The sequence below is a fragment of the Anas platyrhynchos genome, chromosome 18, assembly GCF_047663525.1.
Source record: "Anas platyrhynchos isolate ZD024472 breed Pekin duck chromosome 18, IASCAAS_PekinDuck_T2T, whole genome shotgun sequence".
Lineage (NCBI taxonomy): Eukaryota > Metazoa > Chordata > Aves > Anseriformes > Anatidae > Anas > Anas platyrhynchos.
This window is the reverse complement of record NC_092604.1, coordinates 11,705,936-11,724,410: the sequence shown is the minus strand read 5'-3', so window position 1 is coordinate 11,724,410 and position 18,475 is coordinate 11,705,936. Positions and strand designations below refer to the sequence as shown.

Below are 18,475 nucleotides of genomic sequence, written 5' to 3'. Positions count from 1 at the left end.
ATTTGTACCTCTTCCTCAGGTAAACGCTATCAAATGGGGATGCAGAGGGCTGACAGAAAGCCCACACAATAAAACTGATCTTGTTTGGGCTGTCGCTGCTGCGGGAGCACCCAGCAGCTGGGGCAGGTGCAGGTGGGGAGCAGAGCAGCACCCCCAGGCTCCACAAGTCACCCTTTCACCCTGCGTTATAGGCAGTGCTGAAAAACAGCTGCTCCGAGGTGAAATTGGTCCTACCTTCAACTGGTGCCCGTGCTGCTTGGAGCAGAGGGCAAAGGAGAGCTGCTGCTGGGCTCCTGGCTGCCCTCTCAGCGTGTCCTGGGGCTGTTTGCTCTCTGGCTGCAATTCCCTGCAGGAATTCCCTCGCACAGCCACCACAGGATGCCCACAGCCTGCACGGTGCCCCGGGCTGACAGGGGTACTGGGGAGGAGGAAAGAAAGGCTGGGAATTACTGGGAACTGTGGGAATCGCCTCAGCCCACAGAGCAGGCTGCAGCTGGGACCTGCAGGACACGAGGTCCCGCTGTCCCCAGCGTGGTCCCAGCACGGAGCTCCGGGGAGCTCCACAGTGAGGAGGAAACTTCCAGACAGCTCGCGGCACGCGCCGGGCTACGTCCTTCCTGCAGAAACAGCCTCTGGATCTCACGGGGCTAATCCGAAGTTCATGCCAGCGCTGCCCATTATTTATTCAGCTCTGTGTGCTCAGACTGCATTATCTGTAATGCTTGATAATGAGATAATTTCTGGTTTTGCTTTAGCTTAGGGCTTCAGACACAAGCTTCCCTATTTTGCATCTGTAAGCCTACAAATCAAAGGATGTCAGCAAAAGGCTCCACCGCACGCACTGAAAACACTCACAGGCTGAAATATCGAGTGTCCTCCCCTGGGCGCACGCTGACTTTGTTCTCAACCACATTTCCATCGCAAAGATCATAAGGGGATGGCCACGTACCTCCAGTCTTGCTTATTCTACTGTGATTGACTCCAATGATTTCAGGTGAAAAAAAAAAGAGGTCTCATTTTTACCAGCTTGCTTTTAGCAGTTCTTAAAGAAAGAGTAATGTTCCATTACAAGAAACAAAACCAAACCATAAAAAAACAGAATCAAAATAAACTTTGGAACAGGTTCCTGTCTCCATAAATACAGTTACCTAACTGACTGCAGAGGAACAGTCTGAGATCTTAGACCGAGACCATTAAAACCAAGCTTAATGCTTAATTCTCTTCCTCAGCTGCTAGCAAAGCTCTCCAGGCGCGCTGCCACAAAGGCAGGGGTGTTTTCTGTAAGTTTGGAGGACCACCACTGCCACTGCAGACGGTACAATGCTTTCAAGGGTCAGCCAGCCTCATCTCGCTGTGCTCTGTAAGACAGAAGCACCTCTGAGAGGAACCTGCAGCTAACCAGCCCAGGGGAACACAGAACCACCAAGATCTAAATGCTAGGAACCACTGCGAAGGGTTCCCATAATCACTGCACGATGATAACGCCTTTACTATGATGGGAATTTCAAGAGCACTGACGCTGAACTCTGCCCCCCTCACTCCAGTGGATTTGCTCTGTCGGGGGAAGACTCCAGTTTCTCAGCACTAACAGCCTGAAAAGGACAAAAGCATTCGAATCACAGCAAAGTGAACAAGACAATACGGTGCTGAATGCAAATCTTGCATGAATCTTAAAAAACAAACCAAAAAACAGTGTTTAATTTGGCCCTGTATTCTTAGCTGGGAATATGCAAAAAGCAAACTACACAGAGAAAGGACAGCACGGGTCAAACAGGGTACACGTTACATGCCTGAGACATGGAGGAACGTTTTTTTTTTAAAAAAGGGTGAAGACCAATTCAGAGCGTGGGGTGCAAAGTTATCTGGCTTCTTTCCCTCCAGAAAAACCACTGCTTTTTTACAGGAACAGCAGCAAAGGCAGGCGCCTATGGGCAAAAAGAAACGTGTATTAACTTGCACTATGCAAAGAAAAAACACCTGATCAAGTGTTGCACCTTGATGATCAGAATGGCACCTTAACCCTCAAAAAAAATATATACAAATTCCAGAGACAAGTACATTAATTTATCAATAAAAAGTAGCACTGATAAATAAATTAATTTATATTAAAAAAAAAAAAAAGAAAAGAGGATAATTGACACATTTGGGGGTAGAAGAACAGTCACCTTCTTGGCCCACATGCGCTTGGTTTATTTACATATCCACAAATACCATGAAACACCATCCCAGCCCCCCCACTAGCAGCATGGTCACATGAATTCCGTAGATGAGCAGTTCATTCATGAGGCTGAAGTCTACCCGCCTTCGCCCCAGTAAGAGGAGGATGATGGAGAGTTTGTACTGGAAACGCAGAAAGATCCGGATGCCGAGGTACTGAAGGCAAAACAAGATAGAGAGTGCCACCCAGAGGATGGAGGTAAAGAGGCTGCAGCTGAAGTACAGCAGGAAACGAATGAATCCGTACATCCATCGGGATTTGAGATAGATGTCGAAGTTGTTGTACTTGGTGCGCACCAAGTGAGTGGTCCTCACCGGGCCGCAGGCCGAGTGCAGGCAGGTGGTGTGGGGGCCGTGGAACGAGCGGACCCGGCGGGGAATGGGGATCACAGGCATCGGGCACCCCACCGCTCACCGAGTCCCAGGGCAGGACTTACAGGGCACATAGCAAATATCATCCCTTAACGTGGAAGAGCTCCAACAGCCTGGGAACGCTAACTCTTCGCTGAGTTTCCAGGAAGGAAAGGACCTGCAGGAAGGCAGAGAAGGAAAACACGTTTCAGTAGCCCCAGCAGAAGGACACGCGGCAGGACAGACGCTCTGCAGCTCGGTTACGTACAAATGCTTTGCACAACTCCACTTCTTCGCTTACAACAGCTTTGCTAACAACTTACGGCTCACCAGGCAGCCATGCAGCAGCACAATTCTGTTTGCCATCACCCAGTCACATCCCCCAAAGCACCCAAGCAGCAGCAGCACCAGCTTTAACCTGTTACAAGCCTTACGGTGTTAAAGGAGGAAAGAAGGGAGCTTTGTTCCAGAACTACCCCAGCTAATTAGGGCTCTTCTTAATCAAACAGAAGTCCTGCACCAGCCCACCAATGCAAAAAGTAATATTAATGTGTGTTTGCATGGGATCAGTTTTCTCTTGTTTAGTTTCTGAAGTTCTCCAAGTGCTTTTACAAGTGAGCTCTACAGCCCGGACACGGCGGTGATTCTAGATTTCTGCCCACTGCAGATCCCGGCAAAGCTTCACCAAATAAACAAACTGAAAGGAATGGAAGGTCTCGCAAGAGCCATGAGGCAATCGTGTTTTTCACACTCTACAGGATGTGCCTCCCCTGCTCAGACGAGCCTCGCAGTCCCCCTGTCATTGCGCCCCACGACAAGGCAGCATCTCAAAGATACCCAGGAGTTTGTTTCTCCTTCTGTGCCCTCCAGAGACAAATGAAATATCTTGACCTTCTGGAGTGTTTAGAATTTACAACCTTAACTTCCTTCCACACGCCCGCTGTTGTTATCCGAGGGATGAGCAGCAGCCTGCGAGCTGCTCTCTGCTTCACCCCAGGCTTATGATGTGCCAGATTCCGGGAATTATGAAATGACAATGCACTCCTCAGATAACGCTGGAGACCAACAGGGACTTCCCCTGCCTCCTCGCACACCCAGGCACTCAGACACTTGAACAAGAGATCCTATCACCGTTAAAATAATAGTAATTTAAAAGTTAATTCAGGACTTTTTTTGTTGTTACTACCTAAACTAATCACAGAGTAAACGATAAGGCTAAAGGCAACTCTAGTCTGATATCAAAAACCTTCTCTGCGGCAGTGTGCCACTGAGTAAATCTTTTCACTGCTCCCTGCCTCAAATTGTACACGTGTGGCAATAACAGCTCTGAGCACTGCTGCGAGGTCCCAGCTTTAATTACCTAACATTTCTCTAACAGAGGAAAGGAATCTGTTGGCTCTACATGAATCAAGCTAATAAAAAGGAGAATGAGTTAGCTTATGATTAAGGAATTGTGATAATTGAGGTCTGTTCTCAACTACCAAAACCACCGGTGTAATTTAAGTGCCTCCTTGCCATAATTTCCTGCTGGTAAAGAGGAAATGCTCGGTAGCTCGCATGTATGTTACAAGGATGTATTTTGCAAGGCATATAAGGTGGTCAGATGCTAACCCAACACTGCTTAAGGACAACAGTTTTGTGCCTGGAGCGTGCAGCGGAGCGTGCCTTCCACGTGCTCTGCATCAGCTGCTCAGTGTTTGCCTTCTGAGGTGCTTTTGGAGGAACAAATTAACAAGACAAGTTAAAAATTCATATTCTGTGGACTTGGAGCACTGCATTTCTGATAATGCCGCCTCTTCTTACAGCCTCCTTCAGCAGGACATGAAAACAGCTTATCATTCCCAGCAAACTCTGGCTCAGCTCCTTATCCTGATTCCCTGAGCAGCCACGGAGAAATCAGTGAGAAGCACTCGGTGAGAGCACACCTGAGCAGCACAGCACAACCCCCACGGGCATAAGTTAAGTTTTTGGGGCAAACTCAGCACGCTGGCCTCACATCTGATGAGTTTGAGAAGAGTTTAGGTTCTCTGACAAAACCTTTGATAGGTGAATCTGAGAGAACTGCCCCAAACAGCTCAGCTGCAGAACTGATTTGGTGCGAACAGCAACGACTCGCTCACATTCACCGTGCCCACCACATAAACAAACAGCCCCCGGGAGCTTGATGCCTTCAGATAAATTGAAATAAATTGAAATGCCAACACCGTGCCAGCCACAAACAGGGGGAAGCTGTGCAAAGGGGAAACTTCCTGAAGTATTACATCGCTAAGGGCGCTGCCATCCACCCCGCAGGTCGATAATCCGCTTGTTCCTGGGTGCCGCTTAACTCCCCCAGCACAAAGGGGCAGCTTCCCTGAGACACCTGGCCCCCTAGGAGGAAGGAAAGAAACGGCTGAGGCGCCTCACAGACCCACAACGCCCTGCACGCGAGTTATCTAAGAGATAAAAGGCGAGATCAGGCCGCAGATCGCTCATTTTGTGCGTTAACGGGCTCAGAATCACAATTTTTCATCTGCCAACGCTGCAAAGAATCCCCCTCCCCCCCCCCCCCCCCTCCCTCCCTCCCTCCCTCCCTCCTTCACCAAGGCGAGGCCGGGGCCCACCGGCAACCCCCCGGTAACGCCTCAGGAAGGGGCCGCGGCCTCCCCCGGTGCCTCCCCGGGGCCTCCCCTCGCCCCCCGGGGCCTCCCCTCGCCCCCCTCGCCCCCGCCCCGCTCTCACCGCCGTGCCCATGGCCTCCCGCCGGGCGGCGGCCGCCGAGCCCGAGCGTCCCGGGCCCGGGCTGACGGTAGGCCCGGGCCTAGTGGCGGGCGCCGCACTGCGCATGTGCGGGGAGCGGCCGCGCTCCGGTTCCGGCCCGCGGCGGCGGCGGCGGCGACGGCAACGGGGAGGGAGCGGCCGCGGCGGCGCGCGGGGATGGCGTCATCACGCAGCGCCCGCAAGGCGGAAGCGGGAAGGGCGGCGCGTTGCCATGGCAACGGGGCCTGGAAGGCTTCAGGCGGCGGGGAGCGGGACTAGGCCTCGGGGAGGGGGGCACCGAGCCCCTCGGGGTGGTTCGGGGAGCTATGGAGAAGCCTGGCTGTGTGTTAGGCGCGGTGTGAGCGATCCAGGCTGCTGGGGAGCCGAAAAGACACCAAAAAGACACCAAAAAGACACCAAAAGTTCCTAAAACACACACAGGAGGAGGACAGATCAGAGTCGAAATAAAAAGGAGGAAAAACAAACAAACAAAAACAGAATAAAAAACAAACAAACAAAAACAAAACAAAAAACAAACAAATCAAACCAAAAGCAAACCAAACCAAAAAACCCTCCCTGCTCTTTCCCTTTAGATTTAATTAGGAATTACTTTCTGTAATGGAAAGAATACAAAACTTTTTTTTTTTTTTTTTTTTTTTTTTTTTTTTTAATTGGCCCCCTGCCCCACTTGCCATCCAGGCACTGTCGCAGTGGAAAAACATTAAATAATAATAACTCGAGCCATCTGCCAGCAGCGAGCCATGCCGCGCTGCACAGGCAGCTGAAGGCACCAGGCCAAATACCTCCGAGCACCAACTGGCTCCGATGCGCGCGCCCTGCTCTGGGCACTCCCTGCTCACCCGCAGCAGCCTCTGCCCCGTGGAGCTTTTTTGTTCGGCAAACACAACGAGGGGCCCGAGGTGCTGGATGTACAGTGAGGGAAAATCCCAGCCAAGACGAGGAGTGGTGGTGTGCTCCTCGTAAATTGCCCATTTCTGTTCTCCCACCTACCTTCTGGTGGGAGGGAGAAGGGGAGGCGCGGAGCTGATGCATTTTTCCCCGATGGCATGAAATGGGAACATCTGTTCGGTGACTAAGATTAGCACAAGAGCCACATTTCATTTATTTCACTCCGCCATTGCATAGAGCAGGGAGTCAGGGATGGGAATTTCAGCCCAAGCAACAGCATTATGAAAGTACTTTGATCTTTCCAGCTTTGGCTTGGAGAATGAATGCAAGCGTTGCAGAGGGGGCTCCTGGCTTCCCACAGGAACTGCTCCAGGCAGGTGAGGTCTGCCATTGCCTCCAGAAACACCCAAAGAACTCCACTGCCCAACCCAAAACCCATACACAAGCACAAGGGGGTGACACTGCAACATCAGTGCTGAGACCAACCCTTTTCATTTCTTAGGTCAGGATGACAAAAAGCAAGGCAGCACCATTCAGCCTGAAATACGTTGACCACTTCGCTGCTTAAATAAATGTGTATCATCTTAAAAAATATACAGTCCCCGGGTCAGGCATGAATTGAAGCTTTGACATTCAAAGAGGTGAGGTCCTAAGCAAATGCTTGTGGTGCAGCCCAAAGAGAACCCGCCCACAGCACTCCAGCGGGGCTCTCGGTTGTATTTCTTTCCTGTGCTAATTTTACTAAAGACACAACTCATATTCCTGTTGATTGAACAGTTTTGTGTTGACAGCATTGAAGATTTGTGATGAAACTTATCATCAGCCCAGAGAGCGGGCCATTAGTACTAGTCACAGCGGCCAGCCAGCGCTGATATATTTTATGGCACGCTTCGAAGACAAACATACACATTTATATGTCACTTGTTGCAATATAAATGCTAACTTGTACTTCTTTCAAAACTTTTAATGAATTGTATACATTTCATGAGATTTATAGCATGAACCGAATTGCTCAAAATATTACTTTAAACATATTTGTCACTTTGGCAACAGAACAAAAAAAATCTGGAAGATATTGCGTTTAGAAATAAATCATAAATATATGCATCTTAAAAGAGTTTATTTCAGTCATTAATAGTTGATGGCCCCCCCCAGTGCAGGATTTAAAGTTAAATTATGCAAAATCAAAAACAAACCTTATAATACTTAATCAAACATGCATAAAACTGTCAGGGCCAAATAAATTCTCTCAATTAACTTGCTTCAGATTGTGATTGCATTTACTAATTTAATCAACACTAGAATAATTTGGAGACTGGGTAATGATAAATTACTATGGTGCTGCACATGAAGAGCCACTAAGGTAGTGTGCTAAGACAAGAATGCAAGAAATGCTTGCTAGGCTGAGGGAAAAAAAGTAGCAGCAGAGTTATCTCATTGTATAATGGAAACATCTTTTCAGTCCCATTTTTGGGGGAGATTTCTTTTCAGTAAAAACCTTAAAACACCTTTCACGGATAGATCGTCTGGATGCATGGCTTTAATGTTAGTCCACTGAGTCAATCCCGTTTCAATCTGAGATGAGTTAAGAGGGGAAACAGTTCAATGTAGACATTCGCTCCACATTTCTTGCTCATTTTGTGAATGTGATCTTTCGCTCTGAACACAAGGCGAGGGACTGTGACTTACAGTCCTGCTTGCTGGTACCGCTTCACACTTTGGCCTCAGTCAAGTCATTTAGGCTGGAGCTGGAGTAACAATCCTCTAATATCGAGATGTCCTTTAGCTCCATCCTTTTGCACTTAGAATGGATCTGCACTTTCTGACCCCTGTCTAGAAAAAGCTTTCAATACTATTACTTGTGGAGAGCTAAACATTTGATTTTTGCAAGCGTAAGCAAGGTTTTATGGAGAGGTTCTCATTTAGAGGTTCATTTGAAGGAGGCTGTAAGGTATTCAACCCTGTAAAATACCTGGACCTCTGAAAATCAGACCTGTATTTGGTCTGAAACCTTTCTACATCTGTTTTACAAAAAATAACTATGCCCATATTGCTACTGTGGGAATTGACTCATTATTGAAATACCCTTCCTCTCTCTCTCTCTCTCTCTCTCTTCTTTTTTTCCCTTTCTGCAAAATATACCCTACAGTGGCTAGCTTTACATTTCTGAAAGCTTTTATTTGAAACAGATTTTGTGTGTACATTTATAAATGTATAACACCCAGTACTGTTTGGCCACCAGCAGAAATCTGTAAACCTGTGTGCTGAAAAGTATATCCAGAAAGGTAGCTAACGAGCTTCCTTCAGTGACCCAGAAACACCTCCTGGCACAGTAAGTATAAAGCCATATAGATAGCAATGATTTCAGAGGTCTTAAAGATAATAAACATGTTAACATGGTATTTTCAAGCCAGTATTCACTGCTGGCAACCTGTCACATCCAAAAACACCATCCAAAACCAATGGCATCTTGTGCAAATTCACTTGGGTTTTGCTGAACCAGTCTGTAAAGCTGAACTATAACAAACCAAGGAATTAATTCTTTCCTTTTCCTTAAAGGAGATTTAGGGTCAAGTCTGGACCTTAAATATTAAATGTAATCAATCCGTCCTGCAAATCTACACTGCAAAAGCTTGTGAAATATTGTGAAATATTCCTTATTACTTCTTTCCAGATCTGATCTCTTAGTTTAAATGTCAGTTTTAATCAGTTGGAAGAGATTTGCATGTGGTAAGTAATAATAACACAGTGTATTAGACTAATCAAATAAAAATAAACGTGGCAGAAAGCCAAACTAATTCCCACTTCTGCAGTGTGCAGCCCCCATGACACTCAGAGCCCTGGGCTCCCTGGCAGGGCAGCGGGGCTGTGGAGCTTGTGGGATTATTTGGGGTCCAGCAGCAGCATAAATGGAGGGAGCAGAGGGAAGGAGTGGAGTCCATGCACCAGCACGCCTCTCCTTCCTCACTGCAGGGCTGGGCACAGCAGTGCCAGGTACCAACGACAAGCCCAGCACAGATGGTGAGGTTGCAGTGTGCTGTCAGTCCCCTGCAGGAGTCCTAGCTCCTGTAACGCTTTTATAGATACATATTTTAGAGGTGACTTGTGAAATATAAAACCAGATCTGTCTGTGGTTTCTAAAGAAATAGATGATACATGGTTCACGTGAGGCCTGGTGAGACAGTAACGTTTGATGTGCTCAATATACGTGACACGTCAGCATGTTTTCTGGCAAAATAAGCAATCTGCCCACTGCTGCCACAAGCCTTCATGACACTAAAAGCAGGAAAGCCTGGGGGATGCTCGGTGGGGTTTGGGACAGCCTCCTTCCCTCTGACCCCCAAAGCAGCTCGTGGGGGCTCCCCCGCCACGTGAAACAGCATGGAAAGAGAAAACCTCATGCTGGTGTGGGTGGGATGCCAGTGAACACCCCCAGATTTGATACACATAAAAAATGTGCATTGTTCTGCAGTGGGGACACTTAAAAGCCCAGACAACGTAGTGAAACACGCAGCTTCCCCAGCCCGGCTCCCTCTCCTCACGGCTGGGGAACAGGCAGGGGTTATTCTGGAGACGCTGGAGTCATGGAAAGATTCCTGCTGACCTCCAGGGGCTGGGGCGGGAGCCAGCTGCACACATATGGCAGGAGAGAAACTGTCTCTAAAACAAATGAAAATAGAATTGGCCACTTTGCCAGGGACAGGCCTCCTGCCAACGCTTGTTGCTGCATCATGCTGGCTAGCCCCGATCTGGCTGGTGTCAGAACTGCCGATTATGCAGAAAACTCTCGCAGAGAAGTGTCAGCGCTGCCTTCTGTTCAGCGCTAGGCTAGGCCTAGGGGAAGCGTGTGGCATTGTCCCAGAGCCAGCCCATACCTCCCGTGGGAAGCAGGGGCCTGGTGGGCACGCTTGGGAGGCACGCAAAGCACTTTCAGAGCACTGCATCTCCTCGAGAAGCAGGAGGGTGGCATTTCGGGGCAAAGAAAGCATTGTCTCCGGGAATCTCAGCACCTCAGTGTTTGATTCATTAGTAATGTGTCCCAGTTTGTATCATGGTTGTAGCAGGCGGGTCCTCTTAAGCACTTTGCATGGATCCATCAGGTCTGAGCCGGGATCGATCTGCTCTGAGGTCATTTTAACATCAGCAGCCCGCCCCCCGGGGTCAGCAGCAGAGCTGGGACAGGTCTGGTCTCTGGTGCTCTATTTTCAGAGGGATTCGGACACTCCAGGGGGGTGCCCAGCACCACACCAGCACTTAGATCAGAAGGGCTCTGGGGCAGGGAGTTTGCAGGGCCATAGGCAGCACCCCCAGCAGCTGCATGCAAATGACCCCCCCGGAGCCCTGGGGAGAGGGCTCAGGCCGAGCTCTGCAGTCAGAGGATGCAGAGCAGCTCCCACTCCATCATTCCCCAACGATTTCCTGGAGAAATACAGATGGTGAGGGAAAAACACCTATGGCCCCAAGATGCCCAGGCAGACTCTCACCGTTAACCCAGCCAGTTCTTTTTAAGTCCCTCCTCAGATGGTTAAGCCTCAGTTTTCCCTCTCCCTCCACCTGCATTCAAGCTTAAAAATGCCAAAACCCCTTTGGCTGTTGGTCAGCAACTAATGCACCACCGGGACAGCCCCAGCCAGGCTTTGGTGCCTGTGCCGGGCAGCTCTGGTTGCCAGAGCAGTGCCCAGCGTGACGGCCCCGTGCTCTCCATTCCCCTCTGGAAAAGGGCAGGCACTTGGGAAAGATGGAGAGTGACAGGAGAGAGGAGAGACAAACCTCTGTTTGCCAAAGGTGTGTTTCCCCGAGCCCCCCCCGCCTCCGTCCCTCCGATGCGAATCAATGGAGCCATCTACTCCGTGCATTGGCTAAACGTCAAATTTAGAGACAGCGTTCATTTTTCTGAGATCAATGGAAAGCGGAGTTTGCCTGTATTTCTTAAGCAGCATTACAGGGCATCAGTCAGTGCCCAAACCCACCACTCGCCGGGATTAGCTGCGATGGCAGCTTTTCCAGCGCTAGGGGGTTCACTGCGTCAGGAATCCTCCAGTGCTTTCCATCAGGGTGCACAAAATGTGTCCGTGCTGTTCGAAGGTAAATTACTGCAAGAGTTCGTTTCTTTTTCTATTTTTTCCCACCTTTTGATTACTGTTTTGAAATCACCAGGTGACCGGATGGCTCCAAACCTGAGCACAGCACCACAGCCTGCACAGAGCAGCCCTGTCACCGCGGGGCTGGGGGCACAGAGGGACTGGGGAGGGACACAGAGGGGCTGACACACTGCCTTTGTGGAGGAGCCACAGGGCAGAAGCAGGGGAAGGGAAACAAGCAAACAATCAAGCAAACAAAGAAGCAAACAAACATCATCATCAACAACAGCAGGTGCTCACCTCTGTCCTCAGCCCCGTGGTGGTGGGGGTGCCCTGTCCCACCCCGTCCCGTCCATCCTGGAGCATCAAAGGTGTGAGATGGGAGTGGATTGCAGGAGGGAAGGACCCTGTGCACAGGGGAGGCATCACCACCTGCCCATGGCGTCCAAGAAAAAGTTCAGCCCCAATGCAGAGCAATGCTGTGCTGGGGGTTGAGAGAAAGTTCTGGTGCTCAGCACACGTCAGGAGTCTTCTTGACCTTGCTTATGTTCAGACTACGTTCTGCAAAGGAGAAAATGACTTTCCAGCATCATTACAGCAGTGGCATCCTTATCAATGAAAATGATCAAGGAAAAAGGTACAAAGGATTTATAAGACACAACCATCTTCAATTATATCCATATTTAATAACAGATTTCCAAATGGGGGAGAGCTGCTGCAATGGTCAAAGCTGATTTTGCTGTCAGATCAGAGCACTGCCTCTCTCCTTATTAACTCCAAACTGGGGAAATGTGGGTCTCCATGACAAACTGCACCTCCTGCAATAGAAACATCATTTTATCACTGTAGGGAGCAGAGGAATAAGAGCTGAGAACATTTCTTCTGAAAATGGAACACAAAAGTCCACTCAGTGGTCACATTTGCCTAGTTCTTAGATTTGTGCCTGCGTTTTTCAAGGTATGAGAGTCAGCTCTGGCAAGTCAAGTGACCCCAATAAACACCCCAAAAGCCACGTAAGTGGCAGCCCCACTGCCTGATGCCACCACCTGCACCAGTGGCCTGGCAGGGCCAAGAGGGGACCCCATGGAGCCCAGCTCAGGATGCACAGCGGGACAAATCCCACTCCTTTCTCCCTAATTTCCCTTGTTTGTCGCCAGCAGACCAGCCCGTAACTTAACAGCACTTTGCTGGTGAGAACACAGAGAAGAGAAAAAAAACAAAGCCCTCATCAATCACAGCCTGGCTCCGGGTACAATTAGCAAGTTCTATTATCTTAAGAATGACACTTGTAGCACAGAGCAAAGCATGGCGCACCCCGGATTATAATACTGCATGCAAAAAAGGGAAGGCTTGAATTGCATTAGCATTGCATTAGGTTCCCATGACTTTTTATATCAGCACTTGTGAGTTATTTATGAATTCATTTATTTACAAGGACAGCCCTTTCTGCATTCAGTTGCCATGGTTGCTTTAACTCCTGTATCCTATTAATTCTGGATGTTATGAAATAAATATAGATCAGACAATCATTGTGTGCTGCTTTTTTTTTTTTTACATATTATTATTATTTTACAGTTTGATTCCCTGTGTCCTGGCCAGAAGGGCTTCTCTCTGGCGCATCCACTGACCCTCCCTGAGTGGGAATTGCCCCTGAGAGCCAACAGCTTGGTTCTGCTGGCCAAGGAGCTCACACGTGTGTCCCCCATCCCTTGGAGAGGGCAAAGGCACCGATCAGGGAGGAGGACGGTCCTGGGGCCGGGATCCCAAAGCCAGCATGCTTGGAAGTGTTTTGTAATGGAATTCCACAAGCAAATTAAATCAATTACTGAGTCTAATAAAGCTCTCAAGGTTTTTAATTAAACTAAGTTTTAATTAAAGCAGCATGAGCCCGTGCTCTTTTGATATTCTGCCTCAGACCCCAGAGGATTGCAACTCCTTTTTGTAATTTACATGGGCTGGATCAATCACGAGAGTCACGAAAATGCGAGAACTTTGTCAATTTTACGGGATGAAATACTGTACGCCGGGCAGGAACCTCGGGCAGCTCGGGGCCGGGGCAGGAGGACGGGTTGGGGGTCACCTTCCCTGCTCTCAGCAGCGAGGAGAACAGCTCTCTCTGAGCAACCCACACCACACCACAGCCCGGTGCCTGCACAAGGACCTGCCCCCTGTGCCCGCTCCGGGCAGGCGAGACCCAGATCATCCAACCTGCACATCTGGTAAGTGGCCCTGGGATGTTCTGCCTCTATTTTAGTCTTGTTTTGTTCACAATATGCCCCAAACATGCTTTTTTTATTTTTTTTTCTTAAGGAGATAAGGATCTTTATGTAACCCATTTTTCCTTAACGCTAAGTCCTTTGTCAGGATTAAAGAATCCTAAAACATCTGCACAGGCTTGGGTGGCAGATGCATGAAGAAAGCGGCCTAAAATAACATAGAATATTAACCTACTAAATGAGGTATTTAGAAAATAGAAGGACCCTCCTGCATCCTTACTCAGAGCTGCTTCCTGACCCCAGCTACACTATGCAGGTGGGTAACAACAGTGTGCCATCCAATGTGATTTTCATCCCAGATTTTTTTTTACCTGATGTCAGGAATCTCGGCCGTACTGGAGGAGTGGAGCTGCCCTGGCTGGGGTCTGCGCCCCCTTGATCCGCCGAGGGGCTGAAAATAACCTAGCCAAAATATCTGCCAAGCCTTTCAGGAAAGGGATGCACTACCAGGCAGTGTTAATTCCTCTTGTTACACCTGGAAGTCAACGCTACCTGCCCGGGGCTGCTCAGGGAGCCTTTAGGGTGTATTGGGTTTCTTCCCTCTTGTCTTTAGGGATTACTCCAAGGAGAAACCAATTTGTCCTTCCTCCAAGGAAAGAGTTCACGAGATGTGTGTTTGCTTAAAGAAGTGAGCGAGGAGGGGAGGCAGGGGCTTGGCACGGGATGGCCGAGAGCACTCCCCAGGCTCTCCCAGCGGCTGCCTCCCCAAAGGTTTCCAGGAACCGAGGTCAAACCTGATTCGGATGAGAGTCCGCAGAGCAGGTCAGCAATGACCCCACAGCACCTCGGGCAGCTGGAGCAGGCTGTCAGCACCTCTACCACCCCATTTCCCAGCCCTTCTAGCCATCCATCGCGGCCCGTCCGTCCTGGCCGCAGCCAGCCCCCCGGCCAGCCAGGGCCATTAGTGTGATTGCTGGGGGTCGTGAAGTTCAAACCAAAATGTCAATTTTCATCTGGAAGAATGGTCCCATTTTAGGAGCGGAGGGATTTCTTTCCTCTCTCTCAGAGCCCCCGCCTGTGAAATCATTGCTCCCCAAAGACTTGCAAATTTCTGGCCAGCGAAAGGTGCCAATAGCTGCTGGAGCCAATAAAAAGATTAACAAGGGTCACCGTCCTTCCCTCTTTGCCTGCACTTGAAGGCTCTGGGGCCTATTTTGAAGATATTAACCATTGCCTTTACCTCCTGCACGTTCATCACGGCTTTGGGGTCTGTATGGATTTATCGACGAGACGTTGCCATCAATCTCACCCGCTGAATGCCAGTCGCTGGGTTACATCACCCCGCCGGCATTTAGCCAGGAAAGTTCTGGAAGGAGGACAGAAATAGGACAAAGCAGCTGCTGGGGCTGCGGGTGCTGCTCTGGGGCAGGGACAGCGTCACCCTGGTGCCACCGAGCGCAGGGACTGAGCCTGGGGCAGCATCGATCCTATGGGGCCAGGATGCAGCCCCTGTGCTGCGGGGTTTGGGAGCCAAAAGGGTGATCCAGGAGGACAGTGGGATGATGAGGGGCCGGCACTGACCCCACTGGGGTGTCCCCAGCAGGGCACTGCAGTAAATTGGAAATTGGAGATGTCCCTGTTAGGGAGAAATTTGAAATAGCTGCAGGTGGGCCTGGTCACGGCCTGATGGCACCACAGGGTGGCACATGGCAGTGCTGGGGGGACACACCAGCAGCGTGTCTGCAGTCACCCTGTGCCCAGAGTGCAGGCAGAGAGGCAGCGATGACCCAGGGGGGAATATATGGGATCCCCCACCCAGGGGCCGGCCCCACGGGACACCCTGCCCCAGAGCCGCTCAGCCCACCTCGAGGTGTCACACATTTCAGGTGGGTTTTTTCTTCTGTGTCATTGCGTTAAATAATTAAGTCTGCTCCATCTTTACCTCCTGACAATGTGGCACTTAATTAAGTGGTTTAATTAGACGCTGGCAACTTTAATTAAGTTTAGGACGGTGGAGGTGACTGGGAGCCTCCGGATGAGTTGCGGAGCCTTTCCCTGGGGGCGCGACGTGGGAGAAACTTTCACTCCTGGATCTGGCCTCCAGGGAGGGACCCAAGGGACCCACCACAGCATCCATCCCCCAAATCTCCCCTATTACCCCACCTCGGAGCGGGTGGCTGCTCTGGGCACCCTTTGCTCAGATGTTTCAGGGAGCCAAGGCCTGCCCTGGGACCGCGGCGTAGAGCCAGGCAGGAGGGATATGGGCAGGGGCTGCACCAAAGGGGGTGTCAGGAGCCCTGGGCTCTGCCGGGTGGGTGCTCACATCCCCCTGGGTGCTGCCTGATCCCGCTGAGCACTGGGTTGGGCTGCTGGGAGCGGGACAGGGTCGGGGGGAGGCTGCGGCAGGCTGAGGAGCAGCATCTGCAATTCCAGCCCATGCACGGGGCTGTCTGAAAGACGTATTGCTTTTTAATAATGTAAATATGTAAATATTACCGAGGTGCCATTAATCGTCGTTGCCTCAACATGATACCACTCTTAAGAACAAATGTAATAAGATATTATTAATATGCAAAGCAACAACACATTAACCTGACTAACGCCAATAAATTGCAGAGCTTAGCACAATGTGAGAAGCCCCGGGGAGCCCCCACACCCCGCGACCTCACAGGAAAAGGGGCTTTGTCCTTGCTGGCCACCAAGGGGCCTGCCACCCTTCTTCTGGAGCTGCTGAGGATCCTTATTCAAAGCCTCATGCGTTCTTCTGGAGGATTTCCTGACCACCCTCATAACAGGCTTGGTTTAAATCCTGCTGTAGGTGTGTAAGAGGAGAAGGAGCCTGGCCAGACCCAGAAGCTGAGGCATTATCCCCGGCTTTGTTCCATGGCTTGCTATGAGCCAGCCCAGCCCTCATCCTGTGAGCTGTTGGGTTTTCATCCTGAGAGGCTGGGTCTCTGCTCACAGCCCCAAAAACCCCAAATTCTGGCCTAGCACAGTCCCACTCTCACTGCCTGCTTTGGTGGTGTATTTCCTCCTGAAATACAGGCTCAAAGCAGGATTAAAAGCTGGAACAAGTGTCCTGATTTATATTTGCCAGGCTGGAAGTGCTGGTGTGGCCACCAGTCCTCAGACCCAGCAGGGCAGCCCCCAGCTCCAAGCCCTGCGAACAGCAAGTGGGAGAGGGTGGAGAGCATGTGGCCGAGGGAAAGGCGCAGGGGAAGCCATAAAGTCTGAATTTAGGACTTGAAAGGGAAATTATTCTGTGCAAATGGCTGCTTCAGTTCAAATCTGCCCTGCCTTGTAAATCCTGCTCATCCTTCTCACAAGGGAAAGTCGGTGAGATAACCAATATTTCAGCAGCACGCAGCCTCCCGGAGACCTTCACCTCCCGGTGTCCTCTGAGCCCCGCACCCAGGCCCAGGCCTGGAGAGCAATTCAGGCCTGCACACGGCCATGGTTTATGCAAAAATTAACCTGTTGCCCTTGCTTGGGTCAAAGTAATTCCATTTAATTTGGTAATCTGGGCCCTTTATCATTAATGAGTCCTTGGGGGGTGGGGGTCAGAGCATCTTTTTTTTTTGGCTGAAGAGAGCAGCAGAGATTATTGTTAATATTCAGGCTGCTCAATAAAGCACAAAGACCTTTTGCTATTGACAGCACTGTTGGTTTTCACCTCATTGGTGAATGGAAATTGCCAAATTAATCTCTCATTAGATCTGAAGTTAATCCTCAATTTTGTGATTAATGAACCCCCAAACCACAGATTTACCTGTGCAAAGTGTATCGGGAAATTGCATACAGTAAACGTCCACAAATAATCAAGACTGTATCCAAGAAAAGGAGCAAAAATAATTATTTTCTGTTCCCCTCTGTACACGAATTAACTGGTAAGCAGTAAAACTATCAGGCTGTAGGCTGCATTTTCCCCCCAGATCAGTGACGGACTGTGGCCCTCACTGCTGGAGGATGTCGTGTAAGTTATTGCTAAGAGGGAGCTGAACAAAAGACCATGCAAATTCGTGCATTACGTGTCCAGCTGCGGCTTTCAGGCCAGGAGGTCTCTAGCCGATGGGCTACTGACAGCAGCAGTGGGGTTGCCCTTCTGGCCAGCTCCTCGCCAGGCACCTGCTGCCATGGGGCTGGCGAGCAGGGCAGGCTGCATCGGCTTGCAGGGATATCAATTAAACCACTCCAAACTCAGCTGGGTAAGGCTTGAGGCCAACCAGCAGGGCCTGGGTTTATCTGCCCGAGCTGTCTTCTGCCTGCCTCTCACTGAGGTCTCCTCACGTGCTCCACCAGGGCCCCGTGCCCCTTCTTTCCGCTGGGGGCTGAGCGGGGCAGGCGGCTGGAGCTGCGGCATGCCAAGTGCCCGTCCCTCCCCAGCCATGACCCCTTCCTTTCCTCCCAGGGTTTCTTTTATGCATCATCACTTTAGCAGGGCTATTGTACTGGAAATCTGTTTGCCACATGTTAGCTGGAGCTCATCTGCTAGGATCCTCGGTTAAATATTCATGGCGAGGTAGCTATTAAACTGGGGGCGAGAACTCAGGTTACACGGAGGAGATGAGGAGAAGGCTGCGCTGGCAGAGGAGACGGACTCAATATCAAGTTAAGAACCCTCGTGGAAATGACTCACCCCACATAAGGTCTGGGCACGGAGCGGGAGGAAAAAATCCCGTTCTCGTTGTGCTGCCGAGATGCGTTGGTTACCTCGGTGAGATAGGCACGGCGGTGTACTGGGAGTACTGGAGCCCCAAAATGCTTCTCCAGTAGGACCTGAAGTCCGTGGGCACTGAGGAAATAAGAGAGGATTTCTAAATGGGTTGAGCTTTTAAGATGGGAGGAAAAAGGCGGTGTGTTTGGATGGGATTGGGGCCTGCAGCTTTGCAGGTGCAGGGAACTGTGTCCACCCTGCTCTTGGAGAGGCGCTGCAGCAAGGAGGTGATGCTGGAGCAGGGCTGG

General features: G+C 50.3%; 1 protein-coding gene and 1 long non-coding RNA gene across 10 annotated transcripts in view; both read right to left on the bottom strand.

The window, feature by feature from the left end:
- Positions 1-1,690: 1,690 nt before the first annotated feature.
- Positions 1,691-5,493, bottom strand: TMEM250 (transmembrane protein 250). Of its 3 annotated transcripts, XM_072025296.1 has the most exons (3): positions 5,290-5,493; positions 4,830-4,938; positions 1,691-2,746 (listed from the first exon to the last, which is right to left on the bottom strand). In XM_072025296.1, exon 3 carries the CDS (start codon positions 2,611-2,613, stop codon positions 2,194-2,196), a length of 420 nt encoding a protein of 139 aa, XP_071881397.1. In that variant the 5' UTR covers positions 2,614-2,746; positions 4,830-4,938; positions 5,290-5,493; the 3' UTR covers positions 1,691-2,193. The 3 variants fall into 3 exon arrangements, with proteins under 3 accessions (XP_071881397.1, XP_027326663.1, XP_071881398.1); XM_027470862.3 differs by lacking the exon at positions 4,830-4,938; XM_072025297.1 differs by lacking the exons at positions 4,830-4,938; positions 5,290-5,493 and adding an exon at positions 3,486-4,723.
- Positions 5,494-11,552: 6,059 nt separating this feature from the next.
- The window catches only part of LOC106018072 (uncharacterized), a 38,576-nt gene continuing 31,653 nt past the window's right edge, over positions 11,553-18,475 (bottom strand). For 4 of the 7 annotated variants that reach the window (XR_011804008.1, XR_011804005.1, XR_011804006.1 and 1 more), the window contains exons 5-7: positions 18,150-18,305; positions 14,754-14,879; positions 11,556-12,115 (exon numbers count right to left, since the gene is read on the bottom strand). This is a non-coding gene — a long non-coding RNA (uncharacterized lncRNA). Of the gene's footprint in view, positions 12,116-14,753; positions 14,880-18,149; positions 18,306-18,475 lie in introns of all 7 variants that reach the window. The other 3 variants (XR_011804007.1, XR_011804011.1, XR_011804010.1) reach the window with 3 other exon arrangements.